The following is a 16,065-nucleotide window of genomic DNA, read 5'->3' as shown; positions in this document are numbered from 1 at the left end:
CGGTCCTCGCTTGCTATCAACCTTCTTGGTCTTTCAGGTCTTGAATATGTATTGTGGTGAGGATTATTGCACCTACGAGCGCTTTCAAACCAACCTCGAGCCTCAGAACTTTACAACATTTTCCGGCCCGCTTGTAAGTTTTAGGGAGGTTTAGTTGGCAAGACCACAAAAAACAACGCTATCATTTTCGCTACAATCTGGAATTGTAGGCCAATCATTTCGAGTGCTCATGGCATGAGAATGATGTATTGGAGTGGTGTGAAATAGGGTGAGCGGCGCTTATGTAATAGGTTCCATTAGGTACTTATGCCACATATATTTATAATAATAAGCAATCGTTATTCAGTTAACTAGGCTCCAATTGCATTAAAACTAATTTGTGTAACAGGCGTAGGCACTTAGGCAGGGATATAGATAAGGACTATGTTACAGACTTATAGTAGGCTGCTAAATGATCTTGGCTTCATCCTTCATAGCCATTGTCTTCTGAAGTTTGAAAGTAAAACACCTCATTTGATTGCCCTCAAATGTGCCGGCTTAATCATCGTTCTCTATCAAACACACTAGGTCTTCACAACTCTTAAACCAACCTTTCATTACGACCGAACACACGTTTGAGATTAGAATCCAATAATTATGTGCAATTGCAGACACCATAACTTCAATTTGATTATGATAACTCCGACGATAGCAGTGTCCAGAGGGCGTAGCTCATGCTTTTGGTAGAATAGTTTACTCAGTTTACTGGGCTATGGCGACCACTAAGATACATCGACTGCTTCTTGCCACTGTCGTTCCGAACGCTTCTTGCTGAAACCTATGGTGTTTGTAGCTTGGTCAGGCAATGCAAGGTAATCCTCATCCTTGATCGCCTGCCGCACGTCCTCGGTACTCGAAGGGCTGGTCACTAGAATCTTATATACTGAATCCCGTTGTTGCGAGAGGTCCAGTAAAAACCGTAACACGTCCGACATTTCCTGCAGTGGTTCCTCTCCTGCACATTCATAGAAATTTATCCCGTCAATAACGCAAAAGACAGTTTCATTCGTGTTGACCTGCTCCAGGAGTCGCCCGAAGACGTAGCAGAATGCTAGGCTGTCGCCGCTACTCATTCGGTGAGCTGTTTCGTGGTCGATAAAGCTCAAGTCAAATTGTTGCTGCTGCAAGAGCTGAGAAAGGAGGCTCATAATAAGTGTCCTGCCTCCGCCATAGTCATCATAAGGATGACAGCCGCAAAAGAATGCAACTGACTTGAATCTTCCAACGCCACGCAAGTTCTGCATGATCGTCGCGCAGAAGAACGATAGAGGGGAGATGGGAAGAGGCTCGCCATTTCCGTGGATTAAAAGTTCCTTTGAATGTGGTTGGATTAGCCACTCCCGGAGCTGGTTCGATTTCATGACCTGCTCTGTGCGATCTCGGCCCCTCGAAATGACTAATTCCCTCTGTTGTGTGATGTACTCAATGTCTGTTGTCTCTATGCCTGTCATGTCAAGGAAAACGAGAAAATCTTCCTGTTTAACAATACACTCAGCTTTCGAAGGTGGCGCAGGCGTAAGGGAACGATAGTAGAGCTGCTCAAATCTCGCACGTTCGGCTGTTGTAATACTCATTAGAAATGCTAAATTATGCAAGATTCTGGATTAAATATCTTACCATCTCGCTGTTCGATTTCGTGTCGTAGAAGCTGCTTTTCCTTCGCATGCCTAGCTTCCATTGCAGCAATGTGATCTTTGAACATGGCCTTCAAGCTCTCCTTTAAATCTTTCTCAGTCTGCTCTACCAATATTTTCACGTCTTGAAACCCTAAAGTTTCATTTAGCAGAGAAAACCATCTAACCGTTATCTACCGGTACTTACCGGTCTGTACATCTTTAGCCATTGCATTAGTCATTTGTTTGTGAGCGGTGTCAGCTTCGTCCATTAGCTCTTTGCTGACACTAGTGATATCTTCCAAACATGACAGCAGTGACTCCTCGTAATTCTCCCCATTCCATAGCGCCTTAAATCCTTTGATTACTTTATGGCTTTATTAGTATCGTAGAGGTTTATGATGTTCACGAACCCGCCACTTCTCGCACTCACCCATATGTCTTGTATAGTAGCCAATAACTTCTTCTATAGCCTGGAGTATGGTCACGTAAAGAGTCATGGCGCTCTCCGTGACTTTGGGTTTGGTCGAATACAGCTCAATGTAGTCCTCAACAAGATCAAACTTCTTCTTGAGTTTTTCGACGCCATCGCTGACTTCTTGTCGTACCTTGCTGGTTTGTTTAAATGCCTGTAACGGTTCTATGGTCAGATCGGTTGGATAGGAGAAATAGATTATGGACGCACTGTAAGGATGAATGTTAAAGTACCAACAATGGGCTTGGAGTAGCCGATATCTGGCACGAGCCGTGACCCTCGTTCTATGGTGTCAGCCTGGTCCTCTATAAAACCCTTGGCTCTTTTAAATAATCCCTTCAATCCATCCTTCGCTGCATAAGCCGTTGCTACATCATCTAACACCACCAAGACATCTCCCCAACTGGATTTTCGGCGGATGCTGCACCCCTTTTCGGTTAGTCCTCGGGGCTCTTCTGGGAATCTGATTTTCAATTCCTTTAGCACCTTGGAGAAACTACAAACCCCATCTGCCATCGCGTTTGTGTGCGCCAGGATATGAAATGCCCGGATAATGACGGCGTACAATAGAAATTCCTTAGGGCTCCGTTTACCACGACGGGTGCAAGTATTGGTAGATGGAATTCCTGCCAGAAAATGTGGGGTGGTCGTTGGAAGCGTTGGAGATGCCCAAGGTAACCGATTCCTTAAAATATCCCCCATGCCCCATGAACAGTAGGGCCCCCCGACACCTAATCCCTGAGGCAGTGCGTTGTATAATACTCCTTCGCTTGTATATATACGTTCTAAATGACGGGCTGAAAGCACTAGCCACAAAACATTCGAAAACGAATTGCCTCGATTTAGGCAGCAGCAAGATGAGGGGGAGGTGTCAGCCTGCATCTAACAGTACCTATATGGGTATTCGCCACCTGACTGCAACGGCCCAACACCACATTCTAAATGGATAGTAAGAGAGGGGCATTTTCCCACTCCTCACCTAACCTGCCACATAAAGCTGCTTCTGTTGACCCGTTTCTTTTCGCTCAGAAATATTTCATCAATTTACTTCATCCAGTTGATGTTGTAGCTAAGCGCCATGGAGCAGTATCGGTTTGGCAAGATACGACATACAGTGCGACATTATAATTCCGCCCCAACAACTATTCCTGTAGGACGTCCAATTCGCACTATTTCGCAGAGCAAGTCGCCAGTAGAGCTTCGACAAGAATCCCAGGAAGATGACACTCAGCCAATCATAGAGATAGTGTATGTCGCCGATGAGCCCAACAAATCTCGCATTGAAGGGTCCTTAGACGAAGTGGACGTTCCACACAAAATCAACACAAGAGAGATACATATGATAGTACATTCGGAGATTCTATCTCAGACTATCAGAGACATAGTGAAGGCTTATCCAGAGTATTGAGCTCCACTCCTTTTCATATACTCAACGCTGAAATCCTTTGTAGCCAAAGTTTAACCGGGCCACGTCTCATTATATCGGAACCTTATACTTGTCTGATCCATCATGTGTCAGATTTCGATGACATAGTATCTTCAAATGAAGATCTTACACAGGTAGAGCATATGCAGGTGCTCGTAGAATTTCTTCAACCACGTTTCACGCGTTACAAATTTGTGAGAGATCAACCGACAGTCAGCTTCAACGACTTATGGATGATAATGAAGCCCGGAGTGATGGGATATATCGACTTGAAAGGCTATTTACATGGCTGTGTAATTGATAAGTGTAATCGCCTCCCTGCCAACCCCTCTACTAAAGATCAAGAGTCGTGGTCAATAGGCTTTTGGTATCTCCGAGTTGATTGGCTATCCAGCCGGATAGGGTGTTCCTTGAATACTGTTAGAATAGATCATTTTGAAGGGGAGCTGCCAATTGCTTCTCTGAATATCTTTCCAGCTGATTTCTCAGGGCACAGAGTTGAAATGATGCAACGTTTCATAGACCGAGGTAAAAAGGTGTATGACGTATTGTTTGGAGACACTATGTACATGGCATACTCCGGTGATTGTATGGATGATGCTAAACAAAACGTTAGTAACCATCGCCCAGATACTTGAGACAGGCATTGTTGTGCTAACTTCTGCAGTATACGGGAAAAATTGTCATAGGCGGCTGCTATGATATTGAAACCATGTACCCCAAGCACAGTTGGAACTTCAACTGGATGTCGCTGAGCGACGCGATAGCGATGGATGTCCGGATCCCTTTGAGTCGAGTCGAGCTCGTGGTCGTCCCAGAAAAGAATGGTCCAGGCATTATGACAAATGACCAGTATTTCATTCTATCCCCATGTTTGAGTGCATTCACTCTACCTGAAAGGCAGTGGAGTAGGTGATAAGCAAAGCTACAGCGCTTTCTACAGACTTACCTACAGCGTATAGTGCCGATCAATGCGGAATATATTCGCCCATTACCTGACGATGACGAGGGGATACTACCGCCTATCATGGATGAGCGCAAATTGAAATCTATCCAAGCGCTCGTAGAGTTGAATGGCTGTCAAGGCGTGTCACAGTCTTTTGCGGGTCAGAAGAAAGACGGCAGTGTCGTCATTCTTCTCGATGGTATGTACACCTAATCAGACAACCATGTAAACTTCCCTGACACTTAACACTTATAGGGCTCCCTGGTGTCGGCAAAACCTATATAGTCGGTGAGTTTGACCTGTTTGACCTGTATAAGGACGGATACTGAGCTACCAAGAATTCATCGCCCGGAAATGTCGCCGACCAATCATTCCGCTCAGGATAGATGAGCTCGAGAGAAACCCGACAGTGTGGAGTGCGTTAGGGGAAAAATGGAACGCCATTTTTCATGCGTCGTATTCTCCAGAAGGCGACATAAGCGTCTTTGAGCTGACTAATATCCTAGAAAGTTTTACGGGGACTTTGTTCCTGAGTTGCGTGAATTTCCATCACTACTACCAAGACGTCTCTCCAGTTGATCTAAAGGTTACACTTCCCCCACTTAACGACCAGGCGCGTGACCTGATATGGTTCGAGCTGGAAAGAAAGCTTCACGCGGGAAAGAAGTTCCAGCTGCATGAGAATGCTTCTACTTTTCTGCACTCTTCAGAGATGAAACGAGTAGATTGGAACGGTCATTCTATAGTTCATTGTTTTAAGATTGCTATCGCCCTAGCAATGAAAGAAAATAGGGCCCAGGAGAGCGGCGCAATCATCGTGGAAGACTCTCACTTCAAAGAAGCGATGAATATTGAATATGAGTCTAATGGAGGCCCAAGGCGATATTCATTGGCCGCCCAAGCACCACAAATTCGTTTCGGACCTAGTGTCCCTCCTCAGGTTTCTTACAATTCCCCAGACATCGAGGCAGATCCCAATGGCCAAGCTCATGCTATTAGTGCAATATCTCCGACAGTCCACATAAATGGCGAACACACCGATGCACCATACGAAACGATGCATTGGTTAGCCACTCTCAGCAGTGATTCAGACTTTTGCATCCCTGATTTGAATCGGGCTAGCTGGGACTCATTCCAAGCTGCGGGCAGAGTCTCACTCTTTCGCAAAACAGATTTTCATGCTATCGATATCCTTGAAGGCGAGCCATTGATCAAAATTCCACCCAGGGGTCCAAGGGAACGGAGACGCCAAGCCTTAGCAGAGAAGAACCTCAGTCTTGATTCTCCAACTGCCACATTCTCTGATCAGAACGGACAAAGCCCAGTCGGAGGTAAACTCGGCAACGCTATATTACCTGAAAGAATTCGCATCAACTCTCCCGCAATCATAAAAGCGTTCTCGGAAATCAGTGGTATCAATTTTACGGGACCATTCCTGCTCTTCCGACCATTCAGATCCCTATTTTATCATGAGCAAGAGTTCCGTGATACAGTAATCTCAGGGAAGAAATTTTTACAAGGTGATACTACCGCATTCCAACACTTATTTCTCCAGTTAACTAATGTGTGAATTATTTGCAGATTGGCCTGCTAGCGAGGAGCAAGTTGATAATGAAACAAATAAAAGGAGGGTCGTAGCTGGACTAGAACAAATGGAATGCCTTCTATCATTTATTAGTAATGATTTAAGGGCCAGGAAAGAGAATCTCAGTAGCAAACCACGCGAAGCTGTCCCTTTTGCTGACATCGCGACACTTTTCAGCCCAGGAGATACAGTCATTTCTAAAGACTACAAGCAGGCCTATCTAGTTGTCAATGTCAACTGTGCTCGCCATCGGGTCAAAGATCAGAAGAAGAGTAGAATAAAAGTTCCGAAGGACATAGGCAAAGTTCAATTCGAAAATAATCCCGTACGCCTTGACTGTGCTTACATCGATTTCGACGGGAGACGACTGGGTCCCACGCCCTGCGTTTTTCAATTTTCGAGATACGAAGGGTTATCGAAGGTAACATCTTTACCAGTCTTTCCATTTAAATACGCCAGGCAAGATAAACTCCGTGAAAGACTTATCGAGAGGGGGAAAGCATTCCTCAAAGTTGCTGGAATACGGCATATGCATTATAAAGGGTTGACCTTGAAAACGCGTGACGAGGTTGATAGTCAGGTTGTGATTGATTTTGCCGAGGCTATCAACCGTAATCCCGACTGGAAACCCAGCGTTCAGTCGCTAGTTAAGGAAACAATATCAAAGAGGTCCAAGGCGAATGACCCATCACAGGAGTGGAAGTGGAATGACGACTCTTCATCATCATCATCATCACCACCACCATCACCAATAATGCAACCAAGATATACTGTGGACGTTAGGGCCAATATTCAATCTACGAAGCCGAAATGGTGTGTCGATGAATGCTGCGAAACTGAGTCTACGCACTTCGACGAACATATTGAGGGTTGGATAAAAGAGGATTATTTTGCTTCACAAATAAATGTGTCATCGTCCACGCCACCTCCGATATTCATCATACCTCGAGATCTTCGCGAAATTGAAGAGCACAATAATTTAACGGACGACGAGTACTTGATTATGTCTTTTCGGGTTTTTGGATTCGTACTTCGAAGTCGGAAATGGCGTATGTACCCAAACCAGTTAATATGGCTTGAGGTTCACTGACATGGGTTTTACATAGACGAGCTTGACATGACAAACGTCTTCGAAGTTGAGTCGCTTGGAGTTGGTGAAGGGTTCGACGAGCTCGTGCTCCCTTCTGGGCACGGCGATGTGGTAAAATCAATGATAAGGCAGCACTTGCGCGAAAGGAAACTGTCAGGGATGAACAGAGATAGGACGGACGTCGTTCGAGGGAAAGGTACGGCAATCACTCCTCATCCTTGAGCCATGGGCTGATAATGCAATCCAGGAAGAGGATTGATATTGTTGTTGCACGGAGTACCCGGCGTAGGCAAAACATCAACTGCAGGTGGGTCTTATCGAAATAATGTCGCAATATTTGGTGCTCTTTTGCTAACTATGCTATGCAGAGTGTGTGGCGGACCTATTCCGAAGGCCATTATTCCAGATCACTAGCGGTAAGGGCATCTGTCCCTCTCGAGAATTGCATAATCTAATATCTTGAAAGGGGATCTAGGCACAACGGCCAAAGAGGTTGAAGACTCGCTAGAGGAGAACTTCTCCCTAGCAAGTCGATGGAACTCAATTCTACTCATTGATGAGGCTGATGTCTTTCTAGCCGAAAGAACGAAAGAGGATTTCGTAAGAAACAGTCTCGTAGCAGGTAAGTGATCACGTTCAGTCATTAGACAATCTTATCATTAATCGGTACAAGTGTTTCTTCGTATGATGGAATATTACGCTGGAGTTTTGTTCCTAACAACCAATCGAGTTGGTGTCTTCGACGAGGCCTTTACATCACGTATTCACATCAGTCTCTATTATCCTCCACTAGACGAGAAATCAACACTACAGATTTTCGAGAAAAACTGGGACAGGATCAATGCACAATATAAGAAAGCAGGGAGAACAATTAATATCAATATCTCAGAGATCACCCACTTTGCGATAGAGTACTACAATAACAACAAGGAAGGGCGCTGGAACGGTCGGCAAATCCGCAACGCATTTCAATCCGCTCTCGCACTAGCGGAACTAGATGCCTGGGGAACAGATGACTCTTTGGACGACATCAATAATAATTGCCCTGTTGTGTTGGGCAGAAAGAGCTTCGACACTGTCGCCGAATCTTATAAGGGTTTCACCAGCTACCTGAAGCAGGTCTATGGCGCCGACTTTGCCCGCCGAGCCCGCGAGAACTTGTGGCGCTTCGACGCTTTTGGCGCCCCCAGGATGCCAAATAATCTTAACACGCGACTCAAGATCTCCGAGCCGACGGTACCACCCACAGTACCACCCACAGTGCCACCCATACCTGGGCAGTGGCCTGGACAAACTTATGCCGGATACGACCCTAGACTTGCACAGGCATATTTTACAGCCCCGCCGCCGCCACAGCACTATCCAGAGCACTACGTGCATCACGGTCAGGCTCCGAGATACTCCGCAGTCCCAACCCCGAGCCAGCCCCAAGGCCGTGACCCTAGAGAAAGCTGGGACTCCCGGCCAGGGGCAGAAGGGCACCCTCGGTAAGGAGCAAGCAATTGAATAGGTAGCGTAAAACAGCGGCTTGCTGTTTTCAAGCGATTGATATTCCTTCGATGCAGAATAGACACACTCCGATTACCTTAACTACTAAGATCGTGATGTAAGCGTATTGTGTTTCTCGCAGAACAACCTAATAAGACCTCATAAGATAATTAGGGCACAATGGTTATCGGAGATGAGGTTAGGTAGTACTGAGTAAGCTTAAGTCCGTTGTTAGCCCAGTATTACAGGTCACGTGAAGGTCATGTGATGTTCCTCCACCTTCAACTTTCCCTTCCATTCACCTTCCGCCATTTCGTTGACCTCGGCATTCGACAGCTGGAACATTGTTGAGCCCTTCCCATTCGAAGTTTTCTTCATTGTATTCCCATTTCCTGAATTTATTGGATGAGAATAAGGGCGGTGGTTGACTCTCCTGCTCTGGTGACATGTGCAGGCACGCCTGCAATCCCCCAGTTTGACCAATGAGTCCGTCGTCATTGTTCACCAACGAAGAATCTCCCTTGTCAACCCCCACGATCGCAAAATGGAGGATAAGGTAGAGGAAACTATAACGAGCAGTGCTGGAGGGGAATCTGCCGTAGAAGGGAGAGATGCGGTCGCCAAAGATCTAGTAGCTCCAGCAGCAGACCTACCAGCCATGTCTGCCCCGAGTCTCGCGCCGAGCTCAACAGATTCTGCCGCGCATCGCCCTTATGTGCCACAGTTCTCTGCTGCTACTCAGTTGATTTTGTCACGCATCAACAGCAAACCTGGCAGTTTGTCAGCGGCGCTTTCATCGGCGTCATCCATAGCAAAGAGCATCGAGAAGTCTACCTTCGAGGACGCTAAGCGACGACTCGTCATGAACATGAACACTTCGCTCACGATGCCCATGCCCACACCGACGCCAAAACTTGGACAGTCTATTTCTACAGGTAATGCTTTTCAGCCTAGGACGCCGACCGCCGCCATTTCCACCATGGGAACAGCGAAGTCTATGACCACCAAGACTGTCATCTCAAAGCCTGTCTCTAAGTCGTCAGCAGCTCAAAAGACACTGCTATCGAAGCAAAAGGGGAAGGCGGCACGAGGAACGAAGCGCAAGCGTGGCAAAGATAGCCTGGACACGTCATCGAGTCTATCAGAGCTATCTGACAGCAACAGCGACACAGGCGCAAAGGCGCAAATCGCCTCCACTATGACTAAGTCAGGCCGTCAAGTGCAAAAACCAACGCAATTCAACCCAGCAGATTCAGCGAATGCCCAGAAGCGGAAACACTATGGAAAGCGTACTGCGGAACAGGCCCTCTGCAAGGTATGCACAAGGGGTCTCAGTCCGGCTATGAACCAGATCGTCTTCTGCGACGGCTGCAATTTCTGCTGGCATCAGATGTGCCACGATCCCTACATCGACGATGACTTCGTTAGTGACGAGGCTCGATCATGGTTTTGTGGCCGCTGCATGTCGAAACGGGAGAAGGCATTAGCCAAGAAGAAGACGTTAAATGAGTATAAGGGAGTTAGTTGGGCATCCAAGAGTGCAGACCAGGTGCGTTCTCTCCTTAACATCTTGCATCATCATAAAGTTTCATGCGCCCTGACTTTTCGCTAGAGACGGAAGTATCTCACCGACATCCCACATGCTCAATTGGTCAACATCATCATGTACAGCACAGAATTACACCCAGATCTTCCCATCTTCCCCGGCCAGGAGCCGGGGTCATCCGCCAAGCATGTCAAGTCGAGTGGTCCGGTGAAATTTGACAGCAGAGTCTCGACGCCGGATACAAAGGCCTCAGACGCGGGCACGAAATCGAACACGAAGAGAAAGAGCTCTACCGAGGCTCAGGGCCAGGTAGAGCGCGAATCATCAGTCGATTCGATTCCACCCGCTTGGCCGAAAGTTGGGCGCGGCGTTCTCGCCGGACTAGATGTGAACGAGGACGATCTGCGTGACAAGAATGATTTTGAGGCGTTTAGTGTTACTTCCTATGATGGCAAGGGCAGGAAGGTGATGGAAAACGGCATGTCCGTTTGAAGCTATGGAGAGGAATCGAGGATGTCAGCCTTGCACTTCCTTCACGCATCACTACTGAGAGCGCCATATACAGCTCTTTTGCCGCCCATTTTACATGGAGGTTGTCATTCATTGATTGGCGCTCAGTACTTGCGTCCCTTTCGCCTAGGAGCAATCAGCGGTTTTTTCATTGTCTTCATCTATTATTTTTCCCGTTGGGGGGTGGTGAGAGTCGGCATTGATACCTCTCGTGTAGTATACGAGTTGCTTTTGCACAATACCCAAAATTCATTCATGTACTTATCTGTACCTATTCCTCTCCGTCTATGTCTTTCATGGAGGTTCATGTCATCGTGGTGGAAGATGTTTATGAAATAGTCACGTCTCTTTCGCTTTTTTATTCATGCGACGATGAAGCAGGAACCGACTTTACAGCAGTCATTTGACTCAGATGCTAATCACTATCCTGGTTTAGCAGATAAGAGGTTGAGACTGGCGGTCCCTTTGAGCTGAAGAACTTTCCATCCGGCTAGTATGCATCTTCTCTATCACATGTCTGCCGAAACAAGATGCTGCTCAATGTGTACAATAACAATGATCAGGAGACTGGGCGGTCAAAGCGTTTCTTATCTTATCAGCTTAGCCACAATATCTTCTGTGGCGGTGCGACAGTCTCAGGGGCTCTTGACATGATCGCAATCCTACAAGTTTCCAATTCAAGCTTGTATACAAGTCCATCTGGGAAACCGTGATCAAAGAATTGCAGTGTGGTAATATAATGTTGCCTGTACTGACTTCTCAATAGCCTACCCTGTCGCTTAGCTACCTTTCCTCACTTTCCTCACGCAATGTTTAGGAGAAAGAAGCTTATTGTGTTCAACGAAATCTAATGAGTAAATAGTGTGTCAAAGCAATCGAGATTTGAATGCCCCCTAGATCTTTTTAAAAGTGAAAGGGTACAATTTAGTAGCGCGCAGCTGAGAATTGCCTTTCACTGACTGGAAGTCTAGTGGAAGAACTTCTTACGTGGTTCACTTCGTGGTGCAAGCCTGTTGATGATAAGTTGCTGCAACACGACGTCGAAACAGTTGTCGATTACACCAGCACCGCTGCACATAGGCCGGGGTTCTTTTTGACAAACGACAGAACGTGCCCAATTTCACATTGACGAAGTCCGGACCATAAGACATCGCGCTCCCGGACAAGTCGACAGCCGTAAGCGTGTCGCTGTCACCCATCACCAGAGTCATGGCAATCATGCCATGGACCGTCGTGCTGTTATTCTGTTGGTTATTGCGACGGAACTGGGCAGAATTTGGAACGCGCCGGGTTTCAACGAATGAGTACAGAAAGGCGGTTGTGGCACTTCAGTGAAGCAGTGAAACAATTCAGATAGAGGTAAGAGATTGCTGTTGCTCTGAGGTTAGTTTAATCCGAGACTACGCGCAAGAAGCATATTTACTTATACTACTTGATCGATGACTGAAGGCCGCAACAAGCCCCGAGGCTACTCTCTTGGTATGAAGCCAACAGAAGCCCAGAAGATCCTCAACGGGCCACGGCACAGAAAGTTCCCATTGTGATGCTATCTGCCTGATCGCTATCCAGACCCTAACCGCCTCCGTAGGAAAGAAGCTCGCTGCAGTTTCTTGTGAAAGTGAAGATTCTTATATCCGTGGAGGTTGTATCCTTTACAAATGCAACGGCACCACTTCGGCTGTGTTGGTGTAACCGCCAGCTCCTTTCTTCTTGACTTGATTATCGCAAAATGAAACTCGTAGCTATAATATTAACATTTCACATAGCATGCAAGATTCATGGCCGCATCTCCTTGCGGCGTCAGCGACGGCATTCTCTCCGGGCAGGCATGACACATGGTGATAATAGAATCTATCAAGGGGATTCTATTATTTTCAGCTAGAGGTGTAACGGAACACAGCTGCTCATAGACATCCCAGTGTGTTTTGGCTGGATTTCAGCAGTGATAGTCGGTTCTATATCAAATTTCCGACTACAAAGAGTAGAGAATATCTATGATATTGTTTTCAAGAAAGGTGCCTAATCCTCAAGCCGAGTCCTCCACTTATACATACACATGTATTGTTTCTTGATATTACTTCTTGACGAATGGCAGAGGAAAAGGTGAAAACTTTCCTAGTGTAACCAAGCCGTCACTATCTTCATAACAAGGACTTCCGGCAATAGCTTGAGATGAACTCAGTTCGCAATAGCATGATCTGCTGAGATCGCCAAAAATCATTTGTTTTATTAGTATTATTACGAACCAAGATCGAGCCTTCGTTGGAAACATAGTAGTTGCTTTGAATTCCTAGACTTCAAATATTTCCAAAATGTTTCATATTCACTAGGTCCGAAGAGCCTTCTAGCATTTTTTCATAAGTTCTAGGCTACGTCGGATTAGCTAAATATAAAGGCGTGAATGTCAGCGTTCAACCGGTGTAAGAATGTGTTATTTGAAGTTATGCATGTTAGGCGCATGTCACACCTACCTAGGCAGAATAGATGTTAGCTCTACGTCCAACCTATATTTAACTGTGGCGCTTCCTAACAGGTAAACGCTCTATGTTGCATCGGCTACCTTTACCTACTATCAATGTGCAAAAGACTGGGATTCTGATGTAGCAAAGCTACTCGTATTCAGCCCATTGTATACCAAACTCGGCGTACACAGCAAACATTTGTTTCTTGGCACATCTTCTCCGTCCAATTGCGCCGTTGTACAATATATACTGTTGGATACCTATTCCAAGATGAAGCATATTATTGCCGTTGGTAATTAATTGTGGCACAGCTCATCTGTCCTATCACATGCGCCTCAAATAATAATAATAATAGGAATTGAAAAATCCAGTTCACTGGCACGAGGTGTAGCGCGGTACAACCCAAATCTCCTTACAAAAAAGAACCAAGCTGCAACTTAGAAAAGTGAACTCATATTTCCCTACCGTCTTGCGAATACCAAGAATTGCACCAACTTACCCCAGACCTTCTCTCTTTAGCACCACGAACTGTCCAGGCCTTCTTCCGTAATTCAATTCTATCGATTCGACATGAAGTCTCTCTCAATCGCACTTGCGCTATCAACAGCGTACGCGCGCGCTCAAGACCTTAAGCAAACCATTGTTGGCTGCGTCGACTTAGAATGCCCAGCCAGCAGCGCGGCTCCCGCAGACGACAACTGCACGGTGTCCGACAAGTCATTCAGCTACGTCGGTCTCACTCGCATTCCCACTGAGAACAAGGACCTCGAGGGCAAGATATCTTGGACCAAAGGCTTCAACGTCATTAACACCGCCGAGGACGGAAGGACATTCGACAGTGTCTTCTACTTCGGCACAACACCTGACCTCGATCTAGGGGATACCGGTGCCTGCGCCGTGTTTCTTCACGGCATTGAGAATGAACTCTCTTTCGACAAAGTCAATGTTAATGTAGAGACTGCGCAAGGGACGTGTTCCGATGCAATGGGACCAGACTGCGTAAATGCTCTCGTGGAGCGCGCAAAGAAGCTGTTTAACAACTTCGAGGGCGACACTCCCACCAGTGAAGAGGCATGTTCCAAGCTCAAGGACGATCTACAGAAAAACATCGACGACGCCTGCGCGTCTATTACGAAGGAACCCTGGACCAACGTCTCCGTTTCCGGTAAGTCGTCACCATGTGATATCCCAATCAACAACCCTGTGCTAACTTGATGTTGCGAAAATGGCAGCACTCTCAGGGGAAGCCGCATATAAGCCACTATCGGGCGACAAGAACTCCTCGTCCACGTGCTGGCCGGTTCTCCCCAAGGAAAACCAGTTGACTCTCGCAGGCGAATATCAGACACAGGTAAGCAGCTTGAATTTTCTGCTCTTTTCCTGTATATAGACTAACACGGCTTTTCGCTCACAGGGAAGCGATAAAATCGATGAAATACAGAAAGCATTGTACAGCGTCACGCCCATTTTGACGGTCTTCTTCCCAACGGGGAAGCAGAGCATTGTTTCCGAGGTGGATGCGTCGCTGTCGTGTCTCAAGGTCGTCGGACCTTCGAGGGCGTCCGCCGACGCGATGGATGATGGCTCGGGAGACCCTGATAATGGTGTTTCTAAGACCATGCCATCTCATTCGGCTTTGTTTGGTCTGAGTGTGGGGGTTATGGCTGCAGCATTGTTGCTGTGAGACTTGGCCGATTATACCTCGCGACGACTTGTGATTAGATTTTAGAATTGCCTTCAGAGTAGCAAGGATATCCTACGCCAACCTAATTCTCGGCGACTCGTGGAAAGACTACCTATACCCTCATAATTATCACATGATTTGTAACTTATTTCTTGTCAGTAGATGTATTTAGATGTCACGATTCTTCTATGGTTCTGAGCCTACGTGATCCCATCTTTCTCGTTGCGGCATAGATTATCTAGACGTTACACGCGCGTACAGCTGAATATGCAGTTCGCCTAGAGCTATACGCATGATGCAGGCCGTTCATGATATTCGAGAGACATGTAGGCAATATCGAAAGTGTAGTTGTACAGGCTTCGCCTCATGAAACAGATCAGTGAGACCTAGACGGTCAGAACTGGCGATCCAATTGTACATAGAGTCAACGACAGTTACCCAGGCCAAGAAGGAATTGATTGGCCAAGGACTTTTGCAGCCCTAGTAGATCATAACATTGTGAATATCATGAGTTCCAAGCCTAGATCTCTATCCTTGTTTTACTAGAGGATGTGGCCTGCAACATGCAAGGGCATTCACCTCTCGCGTGACCGTCGATATGAATCGCGATGAAAATGGCGTAAACGCGCGACTGCTTTTTGACACGGTGTACCGCCGTATAAGGTGCTATTTTATTTCTTTCGCGTGTCTACGGGCGTGTCGCGGCTTAGACTCATGCAACTGTTCTTTGAAATTTCTCCTCATATATCGGGAGTTGCCGATAAGACAAATTTTCACGCATGCGAATCTATGTTGCAGTTCGGCTACCCAGGAGCGGTGGGTAGCCATTCTCGACACTTCGCAGGAGCATTTCTAGTAGCTTTTGAGATACACTCAGCAGTGAATGTTGATTCAATCTGAAATGTTACATGAATTTCACGCGACACCTGTCACACCACACATGAGTAGACATGCCTCATTCAGCCCATCATGGCAAAATCTTCAATAGGTGGGTTACTTAATTGAATTAATGATGGAGATATGGGGTAACGTGATTTCGTATAGAAATTTCTAGAATCGTACGACTCTTTCAACACGATTGACATACCGCCATAAACGAACGAGGGAAAAAAAAAAAAAAAAAAAAAAAAAAAAAAAAAAAAAAAAAAAAAAAAAAAAAAAAAAAAAAAAAAAAAAAAAAAAAAAAAAAAAAAAAAAAAAA

At 46.2% G+C, this 16,065-nt stretch overlaps 6 protein-coding genes across 6 annotated transcripts; 5 read left to right on the top strand and 1 right to left on the bottom strand.

Annotated features, from left to right (window-relative positions):
- Nucleotides 1-343: 343 nt before the first annotated feature.
- On the bottom strand, nucleotides 344-3,062 carry F5B22DRAFT_627737 (uncharacterized protein). Its single transcript, XM_047976341.1, has 6 exons — nucleotides 2,932-3,062; nucleotides 2,338-2,801; nucleotides 2,086-2,281; nucleotides 1,861-2,019; nucleotides 1,657-1,806; nucleotides 344-1,597 (listed from the first exon to the last, which is right to left on the bottom strand). The coding sequence occupies exons 2-6, from the start codon at nucleotides 2,641-2,643 to the stop codon at nucleotides 762-764; spliced, it is 1,647 nt and encodes a 548-aa protein (XP_047825665.1). The 5' UTR covers nucleotides 2,644-2,801; nucleotides 2,932-3,062; the 3' UTR covers nucleotides 344-761.
- On the top strand, nucleotides 2,990-4,122 carry F5B22DRAFT_523973 (uncharacterized protein). Its single transcript, XM_047972647.1, has 3 exons — nucleotides 2,990-3,528; nucleotides 3,579-3,859; nucleotides 4,050-4,122. Coding segments are annotated over exons 1-3 (606 nt in total). The 5' UTR covers nucleotides 2,990-3,205; the 3' UTR covers nucleotides 4,052-4,122.
- F5B22DRAFT_523955 (uncharacterized protein) lies at nucleotides 3,587-6,204 on the top strand. Its single transcript, XM_047972646.1, has 6 exons — nucleotides 3,587-3,859; nucleotides 4,050-4,164; nucleotides 4,221-4,461; nucleotides 4,516-4,698; nucleotides 4,755-4,787; nucleotides 4,838-6,204. The coding sequence occupies exons 2-6, from the start codon at nucleotides 4,057-4,059 to the stop codon at nucleotides 6,067-6,069; spliced, it is 1,797 nt and encodes a 598-aa protein (XP_047825663.1). The 5' UTR covers nucleotides 3,587-3,859; nucleotides 4,050-4,056; the 3' UTR covers nucleotides 6,070-6,204.
- On the top strand, nucleotides 6,152-8,827 carry F5B22DRAFT_661509 (P-loop containing nucleoside triphosphate hydrolase protein; the record flags this gene model as incomplete). Its single annotated transcript, XM_047980367.1, has 6 exons — nucleotides 6,152-7,133; nucleotides 7,191-7,370; nucleotides 7,422-7,481; nucleotides 7,543-7,590; nucleotides 7,641-7,796; nucleotides 7,848-8,827. The coding sequence occupies 6 exons, from the start codon at nucleotides 6,152-6,154 to the stop codon at nucleotides 8,663-8,665; spliced, it is 2,244 nt and encodes a 747-aa protein (XP_047825662.1). The 3' UTR covers nucleotides 8,666-8,827.
- A 118-nt stretch (nucleotides 8,828-8,945) lies between these two features.
- F5B22DRAFT_524043 (uncharacterized protein) lies at nucleotides 8,946-10,974 on the top strand. Its single transcript, XM_047972648.1, has 2 exons — nucleotides 8,946-10,211; nucleotides 10,275-10,974. The coding sequence occupies exons 1-2, from the start codon at nucleotides 9,207-9,209 to the stop codon at nucleotides 10,698-10,700; spliced, it is 1,431 nt and encodes a 476-aa protein (XP_047825661.1). The 5' UTR covers nucleotides 8,946-9,206; the 3' UTR covers nucleotides 10,701-10,974.
- Nucleotides 10,975-13,277: 2,303 nt separating this feature from the next.
- Nucleotides 13,278-15,066, top strand: F5B22DRAFT_627720 (uncharacterized protein). Its single transcript, XM_047976340.1, has 4 exons — nucleotides 13,278-13,625; nucleotides 13,700-14,345; nucleotides 14,413-14,531; nucleotides 14,595-15,066. The coding sequence occupies exons 2-4, from the start codon at nucleotides 13,751-13,753 to the stop codon at nucleotides 14,862-14,864; spliced, it is 984 nt and encodes a 327-aa protein (XP_047825660.1). The 5' UTR covers nucleotides 13,278-13,625; nucleotides 13,700-13,750; the 3' UTR covers nucleotides 14,865-15,066.
- The last annotated feature ends 999 nt before the right edge of the window (nucleotides 15,067-16,065 follow it).

Source organism: Xylaria bambusicola (assembly GCF_022495145.1).
Source record: "Xylaria bambusicola strain CBS 139988 unplaced genomic scaffold F5B22scaffold_73, whole genome shotgun sequence".
NCBI lineage: Eukaryota > Fungi > Ascomycota > Sordariomycetes > Xylariales > Xylariaceae > Xylaria > Xylaria bambusicola.
The sequence above is the reverse complement of the archived record's forward strand: the minus strand, read 5'-3'. Positions and strand labels throughout refer to the sequence as shown.